The 24,777-nt window shown below is 38.1% G+C and overlaps 1 protein-coding gene across 1 annotated transcript in view; it reads left to right on the top strand.

Moving 5' to 3' along the window:
- LOC117379214 (matrix metalloproteinase-17-like) overlaps positions 1-24,777 on the top strand; it is a 136,344-nt gene that overhangs the window by 41,733 nt on the left and 69,834 nt on the right. The window contains exons 2-3 of the mRNA XM_033975892.2: positions 11,355-11,487; positions 14,611-14,746. Coding sequence (XP_033831783.1) covers positions 11,355-11,487; positions 14,611-14,746 — 269 coding nt within the window. The remainder of the gene's footprint in view (positions 1-11,354; positions 11,488-14,610; positions 14,747-24,777) is intronic.

Genomic DNA, 24,777 nt, shown 5'->3' with positions numbered 1-24,777 from the left:
GCAGTTCTTTTTCTAAAGGAAGTTAAAAAATATCATACCATGATTTGAAATCCGTAGTATTGCCGTTATGAGAATCAGACATCTCAATATCCTTACCAAAATTGCCCAGGCTTGGGCCAGACAAGCTTGCCTGGCAAGTCCAGAATGTTATCTCGGCATTTTTTATACAGATTGATATCAGTCTGGTCCCCATGCCCTTCTCTGTGTCTCAAGCCAGAGCCAAATATGACCGTGCAATCGAATTTTTTTTTTTCAGTGACAAATGTGAAATGAAGGAACTCATTGGTCTTCTATCATTTACAAACAAAATCAAATTTCCTCTCACCTCAGATTTACAGAATTTGCTTGCGCTTTGCTTGTTCATTCTGCAGAATGAATGAGATATATTTTTTTCCTTGATTTTTTCTGGTATGGACAGACCAAGCATGTCACTGATTGGCTAATCCACCTGTCAATTACAGCCGTTTGTGAAGGGTCACGAGATTCACTGGTGACCAAACTCACATCTTCGTTAAGCATTGAAGAACTGTGTATTCTGGATCCCAGGCAACAAACAAGAAAGTAACTTCCACGCAACAAACAAGAAAGTAACATTTAACTTCCAGTTAAAGGTTGAATTATATATCTGGTCTAGAGTTGACAGAATTAGCATTTTGTGTGCTGGTAAAAATGACCAAATTTCACATCTTCATAGATTTGAGTCATGTTGTTTCTCAGGTCATATAAGACTAGTCTCCATACATTTTCATATTTGACGAGGGCAATGTACGGGTTGTTACATCATCCATTCAGGAGATAAACGCTGTAAGTAGGCTGTGAATTATGAAGATGATCTGAATCAACAAGGCCCCATGCTGTGAGAGAGTGGGTAGAACATCAACTCTTGTGAGAGATAATTGCTCCCTGGTGAAGTGCTGCCTCAATTCATCACATATTGGAGACAGTGATGAATGCCAGAATATTGACAGCACCGGAAAGCATTGTTCCGGCTTGTATTTGTATGTGGAGTATATGCCATCGAACTGTTCCACTTCCACTAGAAAAAAAAATGCTATTGAAGAGCACTGCAGAGTAATTTAAGAGCACATATTATGTATTCTTGTGGCTTCAGTTCCCTTTTGAAGATGGTTTTGTCACCCTAGGATAAGTATTTCACATTTTCTCACAGAAAGTACCATCTACATTTAAAAAACAAACTTTATAAACTACTTTATAGTAAGGCTGCAGCTATCAGTTATTTTAGTAATCGAGTAATCTCTAGATTATGTACTTCAATTAATCAACTAATCTAGTTTGTTTTTACCTTCCATAAAATATCCTTAAAAGCATATCAGTTGCTGTTTTTTTAGAGTTAAGGTTCATAGTTAAAACAAATAAGTTGTTTTTCTGCTTGAAATAACACATTTATTCTTAAGTGTGCATCAATATGTCACCAAAACAGAAACATTTCATTTCTATGATAGGCCAGATCAACATGTCCCTAAAGTATTTACTGCCAGTTTACTTGTTAACAGACTGTATTGTAAGCAGGCCACATTAAATGTGAACACAGTTACAGTTTCTATGAATTAATTTCACAGAAAATAAAGTTTAATGTCCAATCACTTCAGCTAAGATAAGCGTGAACATCTACACGTGTTTATCTTGTTATGTTGTGCTTTGAGCTCTGTCTGCAGCATTGGGGTCAAGTCATTTTGCAGCACTAGGTCCATGTGCCGTTCACTTTAGCCTTTGTGTCTTTGTCTCTCATCACGGTCTTTTATTGAACTGGTTTGTGCTCTCCGTGCTCTCGCGATCAGCAAAACTCAGCCATCTAAACTCACTTGTGGATCTAAAATACACTACACTCTTCACTGTTGTGCACTCAGTGCTGTACAGGCGACGTACAAAAACACACTCTCATCTCTGTGGTATTAAAAAGTTAGATATGTACTTCACTTCGATGTAGGCTGGCCTCTGACACACTGACCTTATATCTGACGGTGGTTGCATGTAAACAATGTGTTAGCACCGAATCTTGGCATGAGTGCTTTGACTTTTGACCTTTGGTTCTTTACATTTCCAATTGCATTTGTGCTGTACAAGAAGCAAACACAAATGCAAAGAATCTGTGAATTTTTTCCCCAGATGAATCTAAAGGCATCCCACACGAAGACATGATCTTATTTACAATGTTTCTTGGCATTTTTAAGTCCTGTACTCTTGGCATGCTTTAGAGTCTCGATTAAATTAAGACACACTGTGTAACTTTCTCTAGGTGGCATGTTACCTGCATGACTCTATGTAAATTGAAAGTTAAAACCATACTACAGTCTATTCTCTGTAGAGATAGATGAGTTTTATGTTATACTGTGGAACATTATAGCCAAAGGAACAACAACAACTCAGGAAATGTAATGATTTCTAAATGTTTTACCCACAGTTAAGAAGCCTGAATTCAGACTCAATGGCCTGGCATTATCAAGTCATGCACACTGAATACCAATGGCACATGAAGCATATACATTGTCGTAACATACATTAATGATGACATTCATGTCCACACTCCAGACACTGTTCTGAGCTCAAACCACTTTAGCCTGTACTTGATATTCCTCTGAGACAGCATGTTCGCACCAATCACAAACCAAACGCTAACATAGTCCAGATCAGGCAGGTCACCAAAGATGCTAGCATGCTAAGTGCTCAGGACCCCAGGGGGCCAGTTAGGACATGAGGTCAGGGCCCCATTTCACACAGAATCTGCCCTTCTGACGTCCCCCGCATGCCAGCGCTTGTATAGTTTTCTCTTCTCAGAACGGCCTTGGATTTAGTAAAAGATGTCGGGATATTATGCAAAGTGCTTGTCACAGTTATGCGGTCTAACAAGATACATCTGTTTACATGCTTTGTGATTGTAACTTTCATTTATAAATATCTTTGTTGTCTTGGGGGCAGATGATGCAAATCGGTGGCAATTACCAAAATACATGAGAATGAGTAGCTCTTTGTACATGTCTCCAAATGTTGACATCCGTCCTGAGGCCTTCCTAAGCTTTTGCAATACCACTTAGTTTAATGAAATTGCATGGTTCACTATGGCAACCAAAATTCATCACTTCACATACTTCATGTGCGAAAACATGTTGTTTTCTCACAGTTGGTGATTGTTAAAAACTTTCCAAACCAAATTTTTGTTGGTGGATACATAAACACTTATATTTTGGTGTTTGCTCCTTTGAACCACTGCTGTAGTGTAGAAAGTCATGCATTTTAACCAGGGAGACAGGATTGATTTTTTTTCATTCACTTGTCTGTTGTTGTCAGGCAGTCAAAACTGACAGTTATCTTTGCCTCAGCCAATCACCTCTCAAGTCATTCCTGTTATTACACCCCTTCCTCTTTTCCTGCTTCAATAATGTGAAATAGTGACTCTGGTGCAACCTGTCAGGAGCAGCGTCATCAGCCGTGCAACGCCCAGAGACCCATCTCTACTTCATGAGCTAGGCTTGGTCTGGAACACTGACTTTTCATATGTATCCACTTCAAATGTATATACCTTCTACAGGAATTCTATTCATTTCAATGGAGAACTATAGAAAAGTCTCACTACTAAAATATGATATAAAATATAAAATGATTAATGTGCATAAAAAACATGATACTGACTTTGGGTGGCTTGAAAATTGTTTTGTAGTCTGTATAGAACTTATTTGCTGTTGAGCTCAGCAGCCCCATGCAAAATCATAGAAACGCAATGATAATGGGTGTACCCACGGCAATTTCTTGAATGAAGTCATGCAAATCAATATCAACCATATCAATATCAGTGTTTTCCTTAACTATAGCAGAAATAGAAGCCAGACACAGGTAGGGCTGGGCACTGAAACTTGGTTCCAAGTAGGAACCAACTGAAAAGGTACAGTAAGTATTGATACCGAAAAAACAACTGTGCCAACTTTTGGTTCCTTGCCTTTAAATGCCAGCATCAGTTAGCCAATAAAAAGTGATGTATGGACAGGCGCTCCAGCACAGTGTATGATCTTACTGGTAAAACAGAAACTGCGTGCAGTGTTGCAACGTATCCTCTCGAAAACATGTCAAGTCTTCTTTACAGTGTCTCAGAGTCAAAATGTGTAATAATAAATCCATGTCCAGTCACAGTCTGCAGTGTCCACATTAGGCTGAAACCAAACCAAAAATATGAAGCAAACCCCGCCAAAATCATCCTCTGTGGATGCGACCCCAGTGTGCACTAGATTTAGTTCTGCTTTACTTTTGGGTCTGCCTTGTTAGTGGCCATTAATTTGCCATTACAAAAAATACAGGCAAGAAAAAAAAAACCTTCAGGAACCTGTATTGAAAAGCAGGCATTGTTAAAGTACTGGTATTGAAAAAAAAATCAGTACTCAGTCATAGGCATGGGCCCTTTAAGATCACCAAATTTATAACCATTAAATGGGAAACATCATCTTTTATGGGCTTTTAAACCTGTCACAATGATTTTCCCTTGGGATGCACAATAATATCAGTCACCGATAATTATTGGCCAATAATGGCAATTGTGATATAACACTGATAATTCCGATGATAAAAAAACAAAACCAAAAAAAACCCCAAAAACAAACATTACAGATAATTTAAACAGATAATTAGAAGCCCCAAATACTGTGATTCAGCCACTTTTCTTCCCAGGTTTTATCCCTCAGAGCCCCCTGCTCCAGCACACACAGAGCAGCTCTGGGTCAGAAGCAGAGTAGGCCCAGGTCAAAGGCAGAGAGCGGAGGGCTTCTGTTACGTTTAGAGGAAATATATTTCAGTGAAACCACTTTGTACAAGCCCCACGACACGGGAGAGGGAATACAGGTTTCTCACATTAATCAAACAAGTCATCTACAAGTTTTCAGTTGACGCTGAGTGAAAACATGAGGCAACCCCAATGGGCAGCCAAGACTGCAACAATCTGTGCATTAGCGCGTGGGGGTGGACGGGCTTGAAGTAGGCCCAGAGTAAAATTAGTTGTATTTTAGTTCTCAGTTAAACCACAGGACAGGTGGTGCAGTGAGAGGAGTTTGTCTGTTTGAGCCGCTGCTGTGACCTTGTGACCATGTGCTCCGAGTGCAGACGAGAAAACTTGTGTCATGCAGACAAGTTTCACTAAACACCTAAAGGCAGACAGACTTTGTACAGTTCTCTCTGTGTCTGCCCATCTCCACTAACTTTATATTCAGTCTATATGCTATAGTCTGTATTCATGCACAGTGTCTGCTTTGAGCTTGTGTCATTCAGAATCCATCTGATGTTAAAGGAGCAGCTACAGCGCTGCAGGCCGCCCCTTTCCCTCTGTGTTATGCACATAGAATATGGCTTATCTGAAGCATGTAGACAGTAATAGGGAAAATAACAAGTAATAAGTAAAACAGCGTTTACAATGTGGCAGGAAGAATGAATGTAGCCCTGTATGAAACATTATCAGGACATAGGACATTTATAATCAGTTTATATTGAGCTTTAAAGCAGACCACAACCCATACTGTTACTTCATATTTGTAAAGGTTATATTCTTAAGGCTTTTATGTATTATATGGTGTGCTTTAGTCACATTTTATACCTATAAACTAAAACAAAATATAACAGAACTTTTACATTTTAAAAATCAGATTAATTTAAGGTGTATTATCTATTTCATTTAACGGTTATGGATGACACACGCCCTCAAATGATCCATTATTAGTATTGGTTGAAAATTCCATTATCGTACATCATTAGTTTCACCTCATAAACTCAAGAGCTGTAACTGGAGTGATTCATGCATGTGTGAGTAATCCTGTATCGTCTCACCTTTGAGACTTGAGTGCATTTGTGATTTAGAGTTCAAGTATGTAACATAGCCATATTAAAAAAAAAATAATAATAAACATACATGAAAATCCTCTATTTACTGTGATGAAATACAACTATGAACAATCAGGATCTCTTGATATAGTTTAATATTTGTGGTAATGGCAGGTGCAGGTGCGGACCAAGGAGTGCAGACTCAGGTGAGGAGTCAGGAGCAGGAACGAGCGGGAGAGCAGGAATCTGGAGAGCAGCAAAATTTCCAATTAGCATGGAAAAAGTCAAAATAACAGAAGGCAAAAACGAAGCAAGAGTAGTCACGTTGACACGCGGACGGTCTGGCCCCGAGTGTCTTCTGCCGAGCCCTCATATACTCGACAGCAGGTGGTGATGATTGTGCTAATGCGCTCCAGGTGCACACGGGAGGAGTAGGAACTCCGCCCAGCTCCGGATTCAGACAGGTAGGGGAGGAGGAGAGCACACAGGGAGACAGATAATGCAGGCATCATGACAATATTCAACACTCTCCAAAAAAGCATAGTATATCTTATTTAAACTAGACCATTCAAGTCAATTATTAATAAAATAAATACATAATAATAATAATGATAATAATGATAATAATGATAATGATAATAATAATAATAATAATAATAATAATAATAATAATAATAATAATAATAATAATAATAATAATAACAACGACGACGACGACGACGATTCTTTAAAGCCACGATATACAACTACTTTCATTTGGATATTTTTATTTGCACTGAACTATGTGCGTCCTAACTGTGACCAAGCTTGCATATCAAAACCTGACTCTTAATTAGCCTGTTACGTTTTATGCCTTTTTGTGATTATTGCCAAAGGTATCTACCTCAATGGAGAATGTTCTGAAGTATATAAATTTTACCTTTCTATTTCTTGGAATCATGCAGGTGACGTGGCACCTCCAGAAAGTTACTGTACCTGTAATACAACATTCTTATTATTGTCACTGGGTTAGCTTTGTAAAGCTTATCCAACAGCATTCTACCTCACCATCGCTACATATCTTCCTATTAATACTTCCTTATCCAAGCTATCTAATGTCTTGGTCTCCTTCTTGACTTGAACACAGGATTAGAGTACCGTAATTGCGAAGACAAACTACACAACTCACTTTCTTATCCTTGTGCACTCACGCAAGTCTATACATTTGTTTCGCAATCACTACCTTTATTTTTCATTACGTTTTATAGATAATCAGAGGTTTGATACAGTACCTCTCGCCAAATTCCTCTGGCCCTTCAATACTCTTCATTCTCCCTCATCTCATATTTCAGGCACAGGGGCCCCATGAGAGAAGCAGCACTACTTTATGCTTTATTAAATCCAAGATGTAAATTATACACATAGGCTCCCACTTCCCCCTTCATTTGTCCTTATAGCTCCCATAATTCTCCTTGCTATCTCCACCATATTGTTTAGTTGCAGAAGTAATTGTTTACCCTCCGTCTGATTCAGTTTACTGTAATGCGTGTTCCCATGTGAGATCTTTCGGTGTATTGTGCTTGTTGGGAGCAGTTACAATGGTGTTTTTTCTTCAAACAACAATGTCAGAGTTTAAATTAGTTGTGGGTTTGACAAAGTTGGATGTAGCGGGTTTATGAATTGTGTGGGGAAGCAGAGAAAGAGACGGTACAGCTGTAATCCATCACAAGAACACAGCTAACAGAAAGAAAATAATTCGGTGTCCTCATTTTGGAAATGTGATTTTGAAGACTGGTTCACAGCATATCCATGGAGAGCAAATTTGATTCTGGGTCAAACCAAGAAGAAGAGGAAATGGAAAAAGTTGCATGTTGACTTAAGTGTAAAAAATTGTTGTCAGGGAACAGCTGTAGGGGCAGTACCTGATTTTTTTCAAGTAACATAGTTAAGTGTTTTCCCTAGTACAGATATATTGTAAAAGCAGCTCTTATATTTGCACTGCTGCAAACTGCAAACAAACTGGTTATGTTTTTCATAACAGATTAAAAAAAACAGACATGATGCCTTTAATCAGATTAACATAATTGGTTTGAACTAAGAGAAATATACAATTGTGAACATTTTATAAGGCACTGAAGATGTACAATTTAGATCAAGGGTGTCCCACCATTTTCCTCCAGTGAGCTGTCTTTACACAGCAGAAATGGCAGAGAGATACTAATTTTAGCAGTCAGAAGAGACTGAGTAAATATAAGACCCACGGCAAGGCTTAGAAGGGGTACAGTTAGATGCTTATAAAACATAAACCGGGGATGTCCAAACTTTTTTCACCGAGGGACACATATCTAAACATATTCAAAGTGGAGGCCCACAAACATTTAGTCAATGCTGTATGGGACATTTTAGGTCTGTGATGTCATTGGGTTTATAGTGGCAGAATGACTTACATTTCCATAAATTTCAGCAAAAATATCTGCTTATGATCATTTGAGCCAGCAGGGTGACCATAAATTGCTCTGAAGGCTGCATTTGGCTCCTGGGCCGTAGTTTGGACACCCCTGACATAAACCATTATCCATTTATTTGTTCACAAACTTAGACATAAAAATTACACTTTTACAGTAGTAATTAATTACATTTTCGTTATTCAGTACAATACGTATAATCCAGAAATCCCTTGGTGAGCTACTTTGAAGGAGGTGGAGAGCTACTTATAGCTCCTGAGCTACAGGTTGGAGACCACTGATTTAGGTTCTGTGCATCTGAAATATAAACCCATTCAGGCAACATCATGAAACAAAATTTTAAAGTTTTTCATTCGCACCTGATTCCAAGAGACCATACCTGGTTTTCTTCTTTTTTAAATATAACCTCATAGTATAACATTTGCTTTGTTCCCTTTCAGTATATTATGAAAGCAGCTCTTGCTAAAACTCTGCACTGGACCTTGAAAGCTGTATGTAAAATGTGCTCATAAGAATGCGTTAGAAAAGTGAGAGTATTGGGATAGCGTTTGGTCTACGATTGTCTGCAGCTAATAATAAAGTAGCATTTTTTTTATTTCTAATCCACGCAGATGTAAGTGCCAAAAACAGTGCTCTGATTTGCTGCGCTTGGGCGACACCCCAGTTTCACTTTGCTGTCTGACAAAAGCTGCCCCCAAAAATGAATACGGATATTATGTGGATGATGTGCTAAAGGATTTGTGGGAGCTAGAGTTAGATCTATACCTACCAAAAAAACCTATGGTGAAAATCAAGTACCCCAGCTTTAACTAGCCTCATCTGTCACAAGCTAACTATGACAAACATCAAGTACAGCCCCTTTAAGCTTATGAGACAAAATCACCCATAAAGCCAGACTGTATTTCTGTTCATGTGAAGAAGGTTGCATGACTCTGGTTTCTTCAGCTGGCCCTGGGAGGCCTCTTTTAACACAGCTGGACCAGTCACCTGGGGATTTCAGTTCAGCAGTTGTAAAGTCAAATACACATCCAGCACATTTCTTGAAGCTGGATCTCAGTCATTGTAAGTAATAAATGTCTGTGGCTGTGTAACTGATGAATAACAAAATGCGAATTGAAGAGGTTTATCAATCCTGGATAAAAGGAACTTCTAATTAATGTGGAAATCATTGATAACAAGAAGGATTTTGAGTTGACATTAAATACATGCATTTTGTTGTTGTTTTTTTTTGTTTTTTTTGCCGCCATTCTGTTCTGGAGATTGTCAGTTATTCTTATTATAATGTATTCTTTTTGAGTATAATAGAATCATAGATCTATAGTCAATCCAATAAAGCATTTACAACTTATTATGTGCATTTGGCATATTTATCATGTGTACCTTCCTGTTGCACTGTTGTTATTTGTTGTATTTGTTGTATTTTTTGTAGTGCCTCAATGTTGTACAGTTGATGGTTGAATAACTTGGATATTGATAGGTTATTTTAGACAATAATATGCTTAAGTGTAAAAATAGAGCGATACGTCGGGCCGATATTTGAACTTTTTAGTGTATCTTATATTTTGTTTTGCTGCCTAAAGAGTACACACAAAGAGTTATTTAAGCAGTTGTGAAAAGTGGTAAAGATTTGTTGTAAAAAGGGCTGGGGGTGAGTTTTTAGTCAATTTAAATAACACAATTTGGGGGAAATTATACAAATCTGCAACACATAAACACAAAAATACTCTGGATTATAAACAATTTACATCAGCTATGAAAAAAAAAGAAAGAAAACATATCGTCAATCTCTACTTAAGTGTTTAATATTCTTTTTATAGAACAATGTTGCTGTATCTATAGTTTTTTTCCTCTACAAACATGCTCTGATATTATTTTTATTTTACCAGTTCATATTTTAGTCTTCTCGGAAATGTTAATGCGTCTGGAGTTATTTACAATCTGAACTCTGAACCGAATTCTACTTTTTAAACATATATTGCAATACTTGACAAAAAAGTCATAATTTATTTTTCCAAAAACATACCGCCCTCAATTTGACCTGTACAAACAAATCTTCTTTCATATATCTTTCTGTCATTCTTCCCACTAAAGCGTTATCAGTTCAGGCTCATCTTGTTTCACACACTTCCCGAGACGGTGGGAGTAGTCAAATCCCGGGATCAGGAGGCAAATGCCGCTAAGCTAAGTCTAAGGTGAGGGGATTTGGTCAGATTTGTAGCTGCTGAACGACTGCCATGCTATCGATCCGTGCCACTCACCTCAGATGAGCCCTGATCATAGGCCCATTTCAAACCTGCCGGAGCGCGTTGGCACCGAGCGTGTGACAGGAGGAGGGCTTTTCAGAGACGGGGATAGATCTAAACACAAGAGACGCTACAAGCAGCTCAGTTCGGTTTGCATTATCTAAAAACATATTCACTCAGACCATGACAACATAAAAACTGCTTGCTCCGCTGCAAATACAATATAGAAACGACATACTTTCTGTAGATTCTGTAGATTAAGGTTGTCAAACAAAATTTATACCCAGATACTATCAAAAATAAAACTGCTCTCAAAACAAAACTGAATCTGCGTTTTTAGTTTTGGGCTTGATCCATGAGATTTAACATAAGAACTGCTATAAATTTATATTCAAAATTACATTCCATAGTTTTAAAAATATTGTGGTTTGAGATATTAGAATTTTCTTTAGTATCAAAATCAACTTTTTAGTACCGTGACGCTGGTACTACTGTCGATTTTTGATTTTGAACAGGTTATGCAACAGCAATGCGTGTTTTTTTTTTTTAGAGAAAGTATTTTATAAAGTCTGTACGAAATGAATTGATCACTGCTGGTCCAATGATTAAGTGACTGTATGCCATTGTTAAAAAAATAACATTAATAGATAAACAGTAGTCTTGGATGTGAGCAACTGTGAATTTAACTGTCAATTTAATGCATTCCTTCATGTAACAAGCAGCTATACATACCATCGTTCCCAGTGTGTCAACATGAACAGGTGTTTGCCCCTCTTAGCGCCTTTAGAATAGTTGGAGTCATTAAAATACTTCTCCTGACCGCTTCCTTGTGCCTCTCCTCTTTCTGCTCCAGGACTGGCTGAGTAAGTTTGGTTACCTCCCGCCCCCTGACCCTGTAACTGGACAGCTCCAGACCAAGGAGGCGCTCACCAAGGCCATCAAAGCCATGCAGAAGTTCGGCGGACTCAAAGAGACCGGAGTGTTAGGTATGTGCAAGATATATGACATTACTAATATTGTTAAACCCCCCCACGGCCTCGTCAGACAATGCACAGAGGTGGATAGAGTAGCCCAAAATGGTACTCGAGCAAGAGTTACAATACTTCAACGTAATATTACTAAAGTACACATACAAAGTACAAGTCCAAAAGTAATAGTGAGAGTAAGGATGTGATATATGATTTATATTTTAAAGCTGTTGTAATTGGATAGACGTAAAATGAGAAAAAATAATGCACAAGATCTAGTATTTTCAAATTATAGGCCTCAAAAATTTTAAAATGAAATCAAATACAACTGTTATAATCATTATTGTCAACATAAAGCCTCACAGTGGGAAGAGTAACCACAAATTTTACTCAACTAAGAGTACTGTTACTTTAAACACATTTTTACTCAAGTAGAAGCAGAATAAAGCAGTCGGAAAACTACTCAAAGACGTACAATTTCACTTAACAGTAAATGTAACTGAGTAAGTGTATCTCAGTACTGCCCATCTCGGACAATGTGCTGACATAAATTGAACGATTACAAGACAAAGTTCTGAAAGTTTTCAAATATGATTGTAATCTGTTCTGTCAGTGGGAAAAAAAAACAATAAGTTGGTTAAAAATATATGGGCCAGTCTTTCTTCTGACCCAGTGCGCCTGATCCAATCTAGAATTTATGACCCAAAGAAACGAGCTTCAATTTTTCATTTCAAGACCCAAGAAAAAGGATCTACCATATGTCCAATCGCTCTGACATTGCAGCATGGTTTCAGTGGCCTAAAAAAGTCTTTCTTAGATTAGAGACCGGCACAGTTAGTTGAGCCAGCAACAAAAAGCTTCTAACCATCTACTGTACCAGGAATGCGTTTTCAGTAGCTGTTTGAATTCCTTTAATGTGAGCGTTTGAATTTAAAGACATATTGTGCTTGTGTCTGCTACATAGTTATAATCTATGGCACCTGTGGATGTTTATGTGATTTGGACATTTTAAATAGCAAAATTCATCTAAAACAACTTAATAAAACTTCCACTATGGAAAACTGCGATGCCCAATGGGAGACGTCACAGTAAAAGTCCAATGGATAGCTAGTGAAGATCTGATTTTTTTCTCATTTGCATTGAAATGACTATGCAACACTGCCGAATCCTAGGGGCATCATTGATTACGAAAAGTAAATTGGAGAATGAGTAAGTACAGAGCAATGGGCGCCTGCCGGTGGTGGTGGAAATGAGAGTTGATCTGCAATATGGCGTCTTGAAAATAAACAAGTAAAGATTGCTAAAATGCACAAATCACCCCAAACTCTAAAAAGTCAGTTTTGCAGAATAGGTCTGCTTTAAGTAATGTTAGGAAATGCATCGTCCACAAGTCACTTTCTCTTTACAGCGCAAAAAACATATCAAAACTACAGTACTTTTAATGTAGTGGACAAAACAATAAAACAACACAAGCTAATCTGCAGTGGATTGACCATAAATTGTATCAGTCCTGATCTAAAATGAAAGAGGATACATCTAAACATCTAATATTTGCTCAGCTGTTTCTTACCCTGTGCAGTTGAATCCCTCTCCTAGTGTGATCAGAGTGAATTATAAACTTGCAGCAGTGGACAAATGAGTGCTCCATGTTTTCCCGGTGAGCATTTACAAATTGTAACCCTTTAAGGACTGAGCAGACTATAGACCGGTATAGCTCCCCTAGACTTATTATTTTTTAGCCATAAAAATCATGTTGAAGGAAGTATCAGAATGTACTGCATTTTTTCACACAACTACCTCAATTTTACATATGCATCTGTATTTTTTCTTTGACGCATCGACTAAGTGACTGAGAAAATCCCCACAGCATCTGCTCTCTCATTCGTCACCTTCGAGGCAGATTACCGTAATGACAGTAAAATATTTAAAGAACCTCATGCCTCCACTTTGAATTTACATGATCGCACAATTGGCTGTGGAGTTACGGTAATGGAAAGTCCCCAACCGCGCTCTATCGGCGACGATAGCATCCGCCACTACAGGGTTAAAAGGCACATATTACACTGTTTTCTGATTTGATATTATAATGCTGTTCTGAGTTCTTCTCTCAAACAGAAAACATTCTGTTCCACTGTGTGATGTCATGTGGTAATACATATACAAGTGCTCCATTGTGTTTTTAAACTCCATGCACCTTCAATTGCCAGTCTTTGCTGAACAAAAAGGTAAAGGTAGGTGTTAATCACAAGATGGAACAGAGCATTTTGAGCTTTGGAGATGTAGAAAGATGAATAACAAAGGATTACTCAAACATGTGTGAATAAATAAAACAAAATACAACTCCAGGTATGTTTTCGATGAAGTAACAACATTATTACATGACTTAAAGCTCACGGTCTGCCACCTTCTTGTGTCCATGGAGATGTTGTTTTCACTGGAATGTTTCACAGTCACAGTATGCCATTAAAAAATGTCGATAGAGACGAGCAGATGACGCTACAGGCCAGTTCAGTCGAGAGGCGACCCCTCCTCACCACAGTAAGAGCTCATGAGCAATAAAAACAGCTGTGACATTCCAGGCAAAGCAATATAACCTCCATAAGAACCTCCATTAGAAAAGTTACATAGTTAACCTTTAAAGATTATTATGCGAAATCAATTTTTCCACCATGTTAAAACGTTGTCCCCTCACTGCAAACATGCGTGAAGAGGTTTTATATGTCATCCATGCAGGTTTCAGTAATTTAGCGATGTCTCCCAGGCCCTATTATGGTTAGCTGTGAGTTTTTGTCATCCCACAAGTCTACGTCATCCATGCTCCCAGGTGACAATTTTCCATAAATATACAAAACCATGGTACAAAACTGTACACAACCACTTTGTATTAGTTTCATTGTGACTGATTGTGTTGTGATAGCGCTCCAAAAGGGGAGGGACTTTGCGTGAAGAGGAACAGGAGGGGAGAAGTGAAAGTGTTTTTGGGCAAATATAGCATTTTCAAAACAATAAAACATTACATGGTGCTCTAAATATGTTATGTGTTAGCAGTTAATACCCCATAGAAATAAAATACCCTCTCTTCAAAAGCAATCGATTTGATATATTTGTCTAATTCCCATTCCCCTTGCATCCCCTCTCCAGACCAAGCCACCCTGGGACTAATGAAAACCCCCAGATGTTCGCTGCCAGATGTGTCCGAAGCAGAGGGGACCGCGGGTCGCAGGAGACGAAGCACGCTCCCTCCCAACAAATGGAACAAGAGGCATCTGTCCTGGAGGTAGGGGACAGCCGTAAAATTAACCTAGTTGATTTGTGAGACCGTAACGTAGCGTAAAAACAAAGTACCATAATATTCTTGGCCTTATGTTCAAGCTTCATTTAAGGGATTTATCCTTCAAGCTGGCTAGCATTACATTCTGTTTATTTAAGAGGTAAAATGTGCAACTTGTGGTTTCTGTGGGTAATTTTTTCAAACATTTTTCAATAGGTTGTGCATATTCTAGAAGTCAATTTAATACTTTCAAAAGGAAGGAAATAAGCAATCATTATTTTTAGGGCTTGGATCAACAGATTTTCTATGTTAATATTTTTCTGGTGGTAACAATTTTGCTTGTATATTTGAATAATTCCACGTTTCAAAACAATAAATTACCTTAGTTAATTTGTGTTGACAGAGAAGGAGCTGAACTTTGTGTCAGTTTTTGTTTTATGTGGATAGGCCCTATAATTACAGAGATGATAACCATAAACTATGTATTTGAGCAAAATGTGTCTTGCCCCAGCACGGATGTGTTACCTGCATCTAATTAGATAGAGTTTCCAGTAATCTTGAAGTGTGCAATTAGCATGCATGTTGTTAGAATTACCATCACGGGAAAAACTCCACTCTTGCCTTGTGAAAAGTGATTATAAACATAGCAAAAGACAAAGTTTAAATCTGTCAACTGGACAAATCGTTGTATTACTGGTGGACACTGCCTTATATCTGTCTGAAGGGAGGGGCTAACCACACTGAAACTGTAAACAGCTATTGTCTCCAGTTTCAGCCTTAACGACCCTATTCAACCCTAGTCCTCCCATTGTTCTCTTTGTTTCTTTTTGTTTGCTTTGGGTTTGAGGATGGAATCATAGATCTGTGAGAGATTACGTCTCAGGCCCCCATGCCTGTTTAAGGAAGGATTACCTGTCCTAACAAAAACAGCTTCTTTAACTCCCCTCTCAAACCATTTCTTTTCACTGGCTACAATCTGAACTTCACTATCTTCAAAGGAGTGGTTAGAGGCTTTGAGATGGAAATGTATGGCGGACTGGGGTCCAAAGGAGCTCTCACACCGGTGTTGGTCCTTTGTCTTATGGAAATGTCTTCATTCTTACAACGATTTGTCCAGTTGACAGATTTAACTTTGTCTTTTGCCTCTTACGGAGTGGCTGTTTAGTTTCTCACTACTGCTCACTGCACTCTTCGCTGAATGGAGTAGACTACATTACTTTGTTTATGGCTCGGGGGGCTTGGGGGGCTTATAAACATGTTGTGGTGAATAATTGGGGTGCTTGGAATACAAAAGGTAAGTAAGGAACTTTGAACCACTGCAAAAAGCTCAAAATGAACTAGTTTTTTTTTCATGTTTTTAAGTCTGTAAAGAACAGGTACAGTGCTTTTAATGCCACTCCTGGATTTTTTACATTAGGGCAAGAGAAATCAACCATCTATAGATAAGTACAGAAACAGTGTCTCCGAGTCCAAGAGTCTAGCCCAGCCAGCCTGAATGCTAGTGATGGGCAGATCGATACCAAAATATCTGGTCAATACCACGGAATGACTGTAGCATTCAAAAGTGAGATCTCCCAGGTCTCTTTCTCTGGTTCGTCTGAGAGTCAGGCAATTACTGATGCTTCAACCAGTCACTGAGTTACACAACAGAAGGTATAAACAGACTTTTGGGTCAGGCAGAGAACACTTTAAAGTTTATGGGATTTCTGAGTTTTCAAGTGTGCATTAGAAAGTGGCAGACTGTGACTTGAATGCAGCTTCAAGCAATTTCCCTGATGGACAAGTGTGTGTGTAAACCCCACAAACCCACAAAAGTAATAATTTGGTTGTCTTTTGTGTAAAGGTGCACTATGTAATTTTTTTGGTTCAGCTTGACGCAATGGAGATGTTATTGCTCTGCCTTGACAGTATGGCTTTAAACTGTAACCTGTAACTTGGCCTGGAGGAGACAAGCCACCAGGCCAAGTTACAGGTCAGATCTGTGGAGAGCCAAGCCTGCTTACAGTAAGAATGCATGTTGTTGAATTCATTGCAATATAAACACACATAGTAAAATAAATGTCACAAAGGCCAAGCTCTACCAAACTATACATTTTACATTTTTAACAGACAGTCTAGTTATAACCAGTGGTGGATGAAATACTCAATTTTGATACTTAAGTAAAAGTACAGATACCAGGTCGGAGAAACTCCAAATGTGTTAAAAAAAAATAACCCCCTCAACCTTTTCAGCAGGTTTCAGACAATAGTAAAACATATTTTTACTTTTCAGTCCTATTCAACAGTGTGGTGAAGTAGAAAGTATTGAGTTATCATTTAGCATATGAAAGCTGGAACAATATATTTTGGGACTGAAAATTGATCGTGTGTAGACTTTCTTTGTAAAAGTGGGGAGATTTGAGATATTTTTTCTTTTAATAAATAAGTAACTTCTTTGGCTAATTAGTGGTGCATTCTTCTTATTTGTTGCAGCCCAGGCTTCTTAATGAGATTGTCTATTTAAAAATGTGTTTACTAGGATTATCCTGTATTATTGTTATTGTGTCAGTGGGATAAAGTAGTTTCAATATTATCATTTGTCGCAGTATATCCCTATAACAATATATTGTGCTTCAAAATTTCATATTGTGACAGGCCTAAATTTAGTAAAGCAAAATTAAAAAGTATCTGTATCGGGGCAAGACAAATACATGGGGAAAAAGGCCTTTAACTAAATGTTTGTACTACTATCTCCTCTTTCCTGCTTCACCAGTCACCACACTGGGGGCTTCATTACTTCGGACATGTCTACTATTTCCGTCAAATCATTAACATGGTCATCTACAACCATCTCAGATCTCACTTAGACCCAGCATAACAGAAGCAGCCATGCATAATGCTGCCGATTCACACTTGGAGAGGAGATATCCGAGTTGGAAGTCTGTGCTCGGAATGTGAATATAATATGGGAATTTGACAGGTCTCCACACACGGAGACATGCACATTGGCACACGGGGCTGTCTGCAGTTTGGTTCTTGCAGGGTGGGCTTTCACACTACTGCTACCTCTGAAGAACTGTCAGTTATCAGCCGTGCTCCTGTCAGCTCTCACTCGAGTTCTCTGAGGTGCGAGCAGGTGCTTTGGTATTCACCGCTCTCAGATTTGTAGAGCGCAACACAGGAGCACAGTGGATCCTGTGTGTGGATTTCGGATGTTATTTCTGTATTGTCTGCAAAGTGGTGGAATAATGGTCTGATATACTTGAAGATTTGCTACTATTTTGATAACTGAAGGCTTGGGTTAATAAAAGGGACAAAGAATTGGAACTCCACTTGGACTTGACAACCAGTGACTAGGCCTGTCATGGGAATTACTATATCGAATTATCATTCAATATATGACAGATGGAACAATCATTTTTGAGAGTAAATATTCATCATGACTTCTTTTGTACTATTGGGGAATATTTGGTAAATATTCTGTACCATGATGAGATTTGAGCTCTAGAAGGTGTGGATTATAAATATCTATGACTCATTATAGACACAGACTAATTACTTAATTTTGTACATTTACAATCATTTTTTTTATTTTTTATTCTGCTTTATAGTTTTGTTTCAATATTATCATTTATATTTACTTATAGCAACAGCAATATATCGCACTTCGAAATGTATTATTGTGACAGGACTACCAGTAACACAGAGCTTGACACTCTCATATCTTAGGTTGTCGTAGTTTGTCAAAGATAGCTTATCTTTGGTAATTTGGTGTAAATATTTGAAATGGTGGGCGATATGGCAAAAAATAAATATCCCAATTTTATCACAATTCAATAATGGTAAATTAGGTAAATCTTCTTCTGAAAACTCCCTGTTCACTGTGATTAGTTAAATCCATTCTGTTACAGCCTTATAAAGCCGACCCAAAAGTGGGTGGAAAAAAGTTTGCAGTGTCTGTGTTTGAGCAAAGTGTTACATTAAATGGAGAAATAGTGTATCAAGATATGCCGATATGACCAAAAAACATTTTGTCAGTAGGGATGAGATCAAACTTGGATTTGTATCACACTACCTGTCTCCCCTGCTTGAAATGACTTGAAAGTCAATGCATAAGACTTGGACTTGACATTGACTTGTCTGTCTTTGACTTGGGGCTTGATTCAGACTTCAGACGAACTTGACACTCGCAAAACAAGAACTTGGTCCCGCCTCAGAGGGCCAAATCTTTTCTTGGATGCTGCTTCAAGTGAAAAGTTTTAGAACCACCGGGCAAGTTTTTGTTTTTTTTTTTTTTTGGCACTTTAATGCCACTTAAGGACTAAAGTTTTATCTCTTGCCCTCCAACCTCTTTGAGTTCTTATAATAGGTTATAACAAATAGTATAAAATAGAATTTGATATAACCTATTGTTAATGCAATTGCAATTCATTTGAGGTTGATAATCTGATGCTCACTCAAAGCTTTGTGCATTGTGTTCTTGAGCAAGAAAGTTTAATTGCATTAATGGGGTTCAGCCACAGGATTTTTTCCCCTGGTCTTTTGGCAACCATTCAGATTTTACATCTCTGAAACCCACAGATTTTCTTCTCAAGCTTCTTTGTGGCTTGTTGAACTATGTTCAACCATATCATTTATCCATCATGGTAAACCTAGAATCCTCCAAACATATTTTTGCTTTCAGTAACTAAATAAGTAACACAGTAAAGTAGAAAACATTGTCTCACTCAAAACAAATCAGCTATAGTTCTGTATGACTTTCAGCAGTGGTGGAAGTACTCAATGTTGTTACTTGAGTAGAAATACAGATACTGGAACAAAAAATACTCAAGTAAAAGTAATTGATGAAAAAATCTTCTGAAGTAAAAGTATTAAGGTACCCAAGGCAGTAGACAACATTTTGAATGGTCAAAAGTCCCCAGCTAATCCAGTTCTTACTACTACTACTCAGCAGTTAAAGTACTACTTTTGCTTTGATTTTCGATAACTGCATATCTGATTGAATTGTCCTTCTCAACTTCTGTGGCACAGTAAAGTTGGATACATTTTCTTATGTTGAAACTTTACATTGTATGCTACCTTTAAAATTTGTTTTGCTTCAGCAACAACATGGAAATTGAAGCTGATTTTATTTATGGTGTGTTAAAGTAATTTTGAAACAACATGCCAGATTCAAACCACAGTGGAGCACCTTGTGATATGTGGGGGAATTGCATCATGGGAGTGCTGCCAAGAAACCTGTAGCAATATTTTTATATGCTGTCTGTAGTCTAACATTTCTACACCACCTTGTTGAGTCTAACACATTAGGCAGAATGGAAGTTTGAAATTACTAAATATAGGGCATAAATAACTCTCAAAATTGTGCAATTAGCATATAAAGCTACACATATGTTGGCACTATATTTGTGTTTTGAATGCAATCTTATTAATACAATGGTTGTTTGCGCTGGAAGACTATTTTTATCATCTAATATTCCACGGTGCTTGTGCTTAATTAGATTATCTGGGTGTACAGTGGGCTGACAGAAAACAGATTACGTGCAAAGCTAATGATTAAGAGGCAAATTGATACGCATACTAAACAAATGCACGCATGCAGTTTGACTCTCATTTCCATTAAAAGCAAATCAAAAATGAGCATTTATCAAGATGTCAATACTAGTGGGCTCCCTGTTCTAACCTTGCTATGACCTCTTTATTTCAATATCAGTTTTGGAATGGAACACCGGAATTATGACTCAGAATCCCTCAATGTTGTGAAATGTTAATAGGCCTTAAATTCAAGTGATAACCAGCAAACAGCCAAAATTGTATAAAGCTTTCATTCCCTTCTTCCTGGTGCTTGTTGCATCACAGCTGTGATTGTGTTTATGATACCTCTACCTGAACAGTACTTTTTGATGCTGTGATATATAATATATAATACTGAATAAGATTCCTCCTAGACAGAAGGCTGTTTAACAGGGCCACTACTAGATATTTGGGTGCTGGGTGGTGTCCTATATCAGTAGTCCTTACCCGTACACAGAGGGGTCCGGGGGCGTTACTCAACAATTATCTCATTTTTGTATTCTGGTGCGTTAAATATGTAATATTAATATTATTATCAACTATGAACATATTTCACTGTGAGGGCTTCCTGCATAGAAACCGTTTATATATTAGGATATTGAATAGAATATAAGACATTATAGGACACAACCATGTCCAAAAAGTTATCCCATTTAGTTTAATTGGATATTAATATTTGTATATCAGTATGTTTTTTCCTGAACAATACCCATTTAGTATAGTACTTAACCCTTTATACAGAAGTGGTCTTCTGTATAAAGGGTTAAGTACTATACATGTTCAAAAGCGTTATATTGTCCTTCACCATCACAGGTTAATTCAGCTGAATTCTAGCATATTGTTCAAACTGCCTCAGTAGCACATTAACTGTTAACACATTTTGCCACTTCTGTCATTTCCATTCAGACCAAAAGAAGACCTATTCACTTAGCTAAGAAGTCACACTAAATCACAATACCACCTGTAGTGGTTAAGATCGTGTTTTCAGGTGGTGACAGCAGACCAGAGCACTCTGAAAGTTTACAGAACATTCAAGTATTTCTCCCAAGCATGAATCATCCAGAAAGTGTCCTTGTCCTTGCTTGAGCTGGGCAGGTCATTGTACATCCCAATATTTATCCGGAGCACCTTTTAAGCCGGAGGAGAGCTGCTGAGTCACCTGTCGCTGTTTGGGAACAGGGGCTATTGACAGAGGAGGTCACAGGCCCACATTGTTCTCTGCTTGTTCACGCACATGCACCCTGCTCTTAACCTGCTCAAAAGTTTACAATACGGCATGGGTCCAGAATGGTGAAACAGTTGGATAATTGCCATAGTAATTAACCATTTAAAACAATATACTTTATCTTCTGAATGGGAAAAGCCCTCACAATGTTGCACATAGCAGGAAGCTGAAACCCATGAATAGTGGGGTCAATCACTTTCTGCTATATAGAATTCTTATAGAACTGCACAAGGATTACATGGAGATCTTTTCAACAATGATATAGTTCATGTAGATTTGACTGGGTTTAAATGGTCACTATATAACTTTTCTGATGTGAATCCACTACCTGCTTGTCTCCATGGAGATGTTATTGTTTTCTCTGTAATTTTCCATTAAACCTGTCTATTTCTTTGAATTGGTGTTTTATTAGAACATAACTAAAAATAAATAAATAAATAAATATATGCACCAATCTGAACTGTAACTGGCCTGGTGGCATCACTTGCTTATCTCCATGGAGACACTTTATTAAAATGCCAGACAGTGGGACATTCCAAGAAAACCAATAACATCTGCATGGAGGCAAACAAGTGGTGGTTTAGTCTAGATTGTCTTGATTTTTTGTCATTTTGCCTCAATTACTTTTTAATCCGTTTTTTGTTTGGTCTAGGTCTAACCTAGTCCTGGTCCATTACATAGTACAAAAATACTGGCATTGTACCACTGACACCACTACTCATCAGTGTAGCACATACTGCCTTTAGGATTAGTTCATGCTAAACGTCTATCTAACTTCTAAATTCAAATATCACCATTGTGTAATAGGCTGCAGTTAGCCCATTAGCACATTTTGTTAGCTCCTTATCACGGAGGACGGCCTGGCTGATAACTAACAAAGTGATAGGTGAAAGACACCATGTGGAGAAGAGACAGACAGAATAGAACAAAATAGGCAGACTGTGGCCTGAATATGCTTATAGTAGGTGGTCAGAGTCAAATCTTTGAGCAGAAAAGTTAATGATGTTTGTAATTGCATGGATAGATATGAGAATATTAACACACACTTAATGGCCATAAAGGAGGCCTATACACATGTGTTATGTTAACATTTTGTTTTCTTTCTTTGCAAAATGAATATTACATGAAGTGGGGTGTTATCTGCAATTTGAATCTTATATTGTCGCTATTTGTGAGTTAAAGGTGCATTATGTAACTTATCGAACAGTATAGCATTAAAGGTATCTATCTTGCATTTATTCAATCTTATATTGCTAAAAACATCCATCTATTTTCTTCCACTTCCACTCCCAGACTTCCCTCACTTCAGACACTTCCTCCATTTCCTCCTGTGGGATCCCAAGGTGTTCCCAGGCCATTGAGAGACATAGTCCCTCCAGTGGAACAGATGCCTGAGCCACCTCAGCTGGCTCCTCTCCACATGGAGGATGGCTGCACTCTGAGCTGCTCTGTGTGACTGAGCTACACACCTTATCTCTAAAAGTGCCCAGCCACCGTGCGGAGGAAACTCATTTTAACCGCTTTTATCCAGGATCTTGTCCTTTCGGTCATTATCCAAAGTTAAAGACCATAGGTGAGGGTAACGTGGACTGACCAGTAAATTTAGAACTTTGCCTTTCAACTAAGCTCCTTCTTTACCACAACAGTCTAATATTCTTTAATGACAAGGTTCAGACATTAAAAATGCCATCAATTCCAAAACACAAATAACAGCCCTACAGCCACCTAGACAATTACAGCTGACTCACTTTGCACCTGTTACTGACAAACTGTCCAAGAGATCGTCATCAGTCTGAGTTCATCTACATGCTGCCTTGATGTGCTACCCACTAAATTTATAAAGTCTGTGCTCTACAGTTTGCTATCACCACTCGTTTGCACAGTCATTACCCAAAGCCCATGACCATAGGTGAGGGTAGAAATGTAGATTGACCGGTAAATCGAGAGCTTTGCCTTTGGGCTCAGCTCCTTCTTGACCACAACAGACAGATACAGCGACCGCATCACTGCAGGTGCTGCAACAATCCATCTGTCAATCTCAGCTTCACACTCGGCTGCAAACCGCCCCAGTGCTTGCTGCAGGTTCTGGTTTGTTCAAATTACAGGGGAATCATACTCCTCAGCCTCCCCGGTAAGGTCTATTCCAAGGTACTGGAGAGGAGAGTCCAACCGATAGTCAACCCTTGGATTCAAGAGGAGCAGTATGGTTTTCATCCTGGTGACGGAACACTGGACCAGCTCTATACTCTCCATTGGGTGCTCGAGGGCTCATTGGACTTTGTCCAACCAGTCCACCTGTGCTTTTTGGATGTGAAGAAGGCATTCAACTGTGTCCCTCGTGGTATACTTTGGGGCTGCTCTGAAAGTATGGGTCCTGGGCTCCTTGTAAAGCTGTCTCGTTCCTGTATGAACAGAGCGGGACCTTTTCCCAGTGCATGTTGCTAAAAACATACCTTAGGAAGAAAGCTTACAGTCTTACTTGCCTCTACACAGATCTGACCTATATATAACTTGACCTGAGGTCTCCCCTGCTTGTGCCCATGGAGATAGATATGTTTATTACCAAACTGTGACACACTGACATTACCAGAAAAGTTACATAGTGTATCTTATCTATGCTGTATTTATTTAATAATGGATAAATTATTTCTAAGCTTAATTTATAATTTTAATAAATGAATCATTGATATGGGGATTTTTGGTCGATGCAGGTTTTTTCTAAGTTTGGCCAGACAATGGTCGATAATAATAGCTGATTTTCAATGCCAGTTTTCTTATTTTGATGAATTTAAAATAAAGCAGTGATCATATACTACAACGAATTTCAAATTTTTTATAACATTTTTAATTTTCAGAATAAAAAATAAAAACAATGAATCTCAGTGCAAGTAAAGACATAATAAACCAACCATCACCATAATAAATTAAAACTTATAAAACTGTAAGCAAAAAAAAATCTTAATATTTGGATTAAAAAAAAATAAATAAATAAAAATGTACAAACAAACTGCAAAATGTGAAAAAAAAATAATTCCTGAGTTATTTGGTTATAGAGGAAAATCTTCTTTCAGTGGTTCCACTTCAGCAGGGGCAGGTTATGATGGTTATGAAACAGCCTCAGCATTTGGCTCCGTGAGCCGGTTCCTCTTTGTCACATAAATGCTCCGCACTTAAAGACGCTAAAAAGCCTCTCACTTGGAACCAATGAAGGGGTACAGACAGGAACTTCCAGGCTTCCACCATTGTAATGGCTGCCCAG

The sequence above is a fragment of the Periophthalmus magnuspinnatus genome, chromosome 12 (assembly GCF_009829125.3).
Source record: "Periophthalmus magnuspinnatus isolate fPerMag1 chromosome 12, fPerMag1.2.pri, whole genome shotgun sequence".
Lineage (NCBI taxonomy): Eukaryota > Metazoa > Chordata > Actinopteri > Gobiiformes > Gobiidae > Periophthalmus > Periophthalmus magnuspinnatus.
The sequence above is the reverse complement of the archived record's forward strand: the minus strand, read 5'-3'. Positions and strand labels throughout refer to the sequence as shown.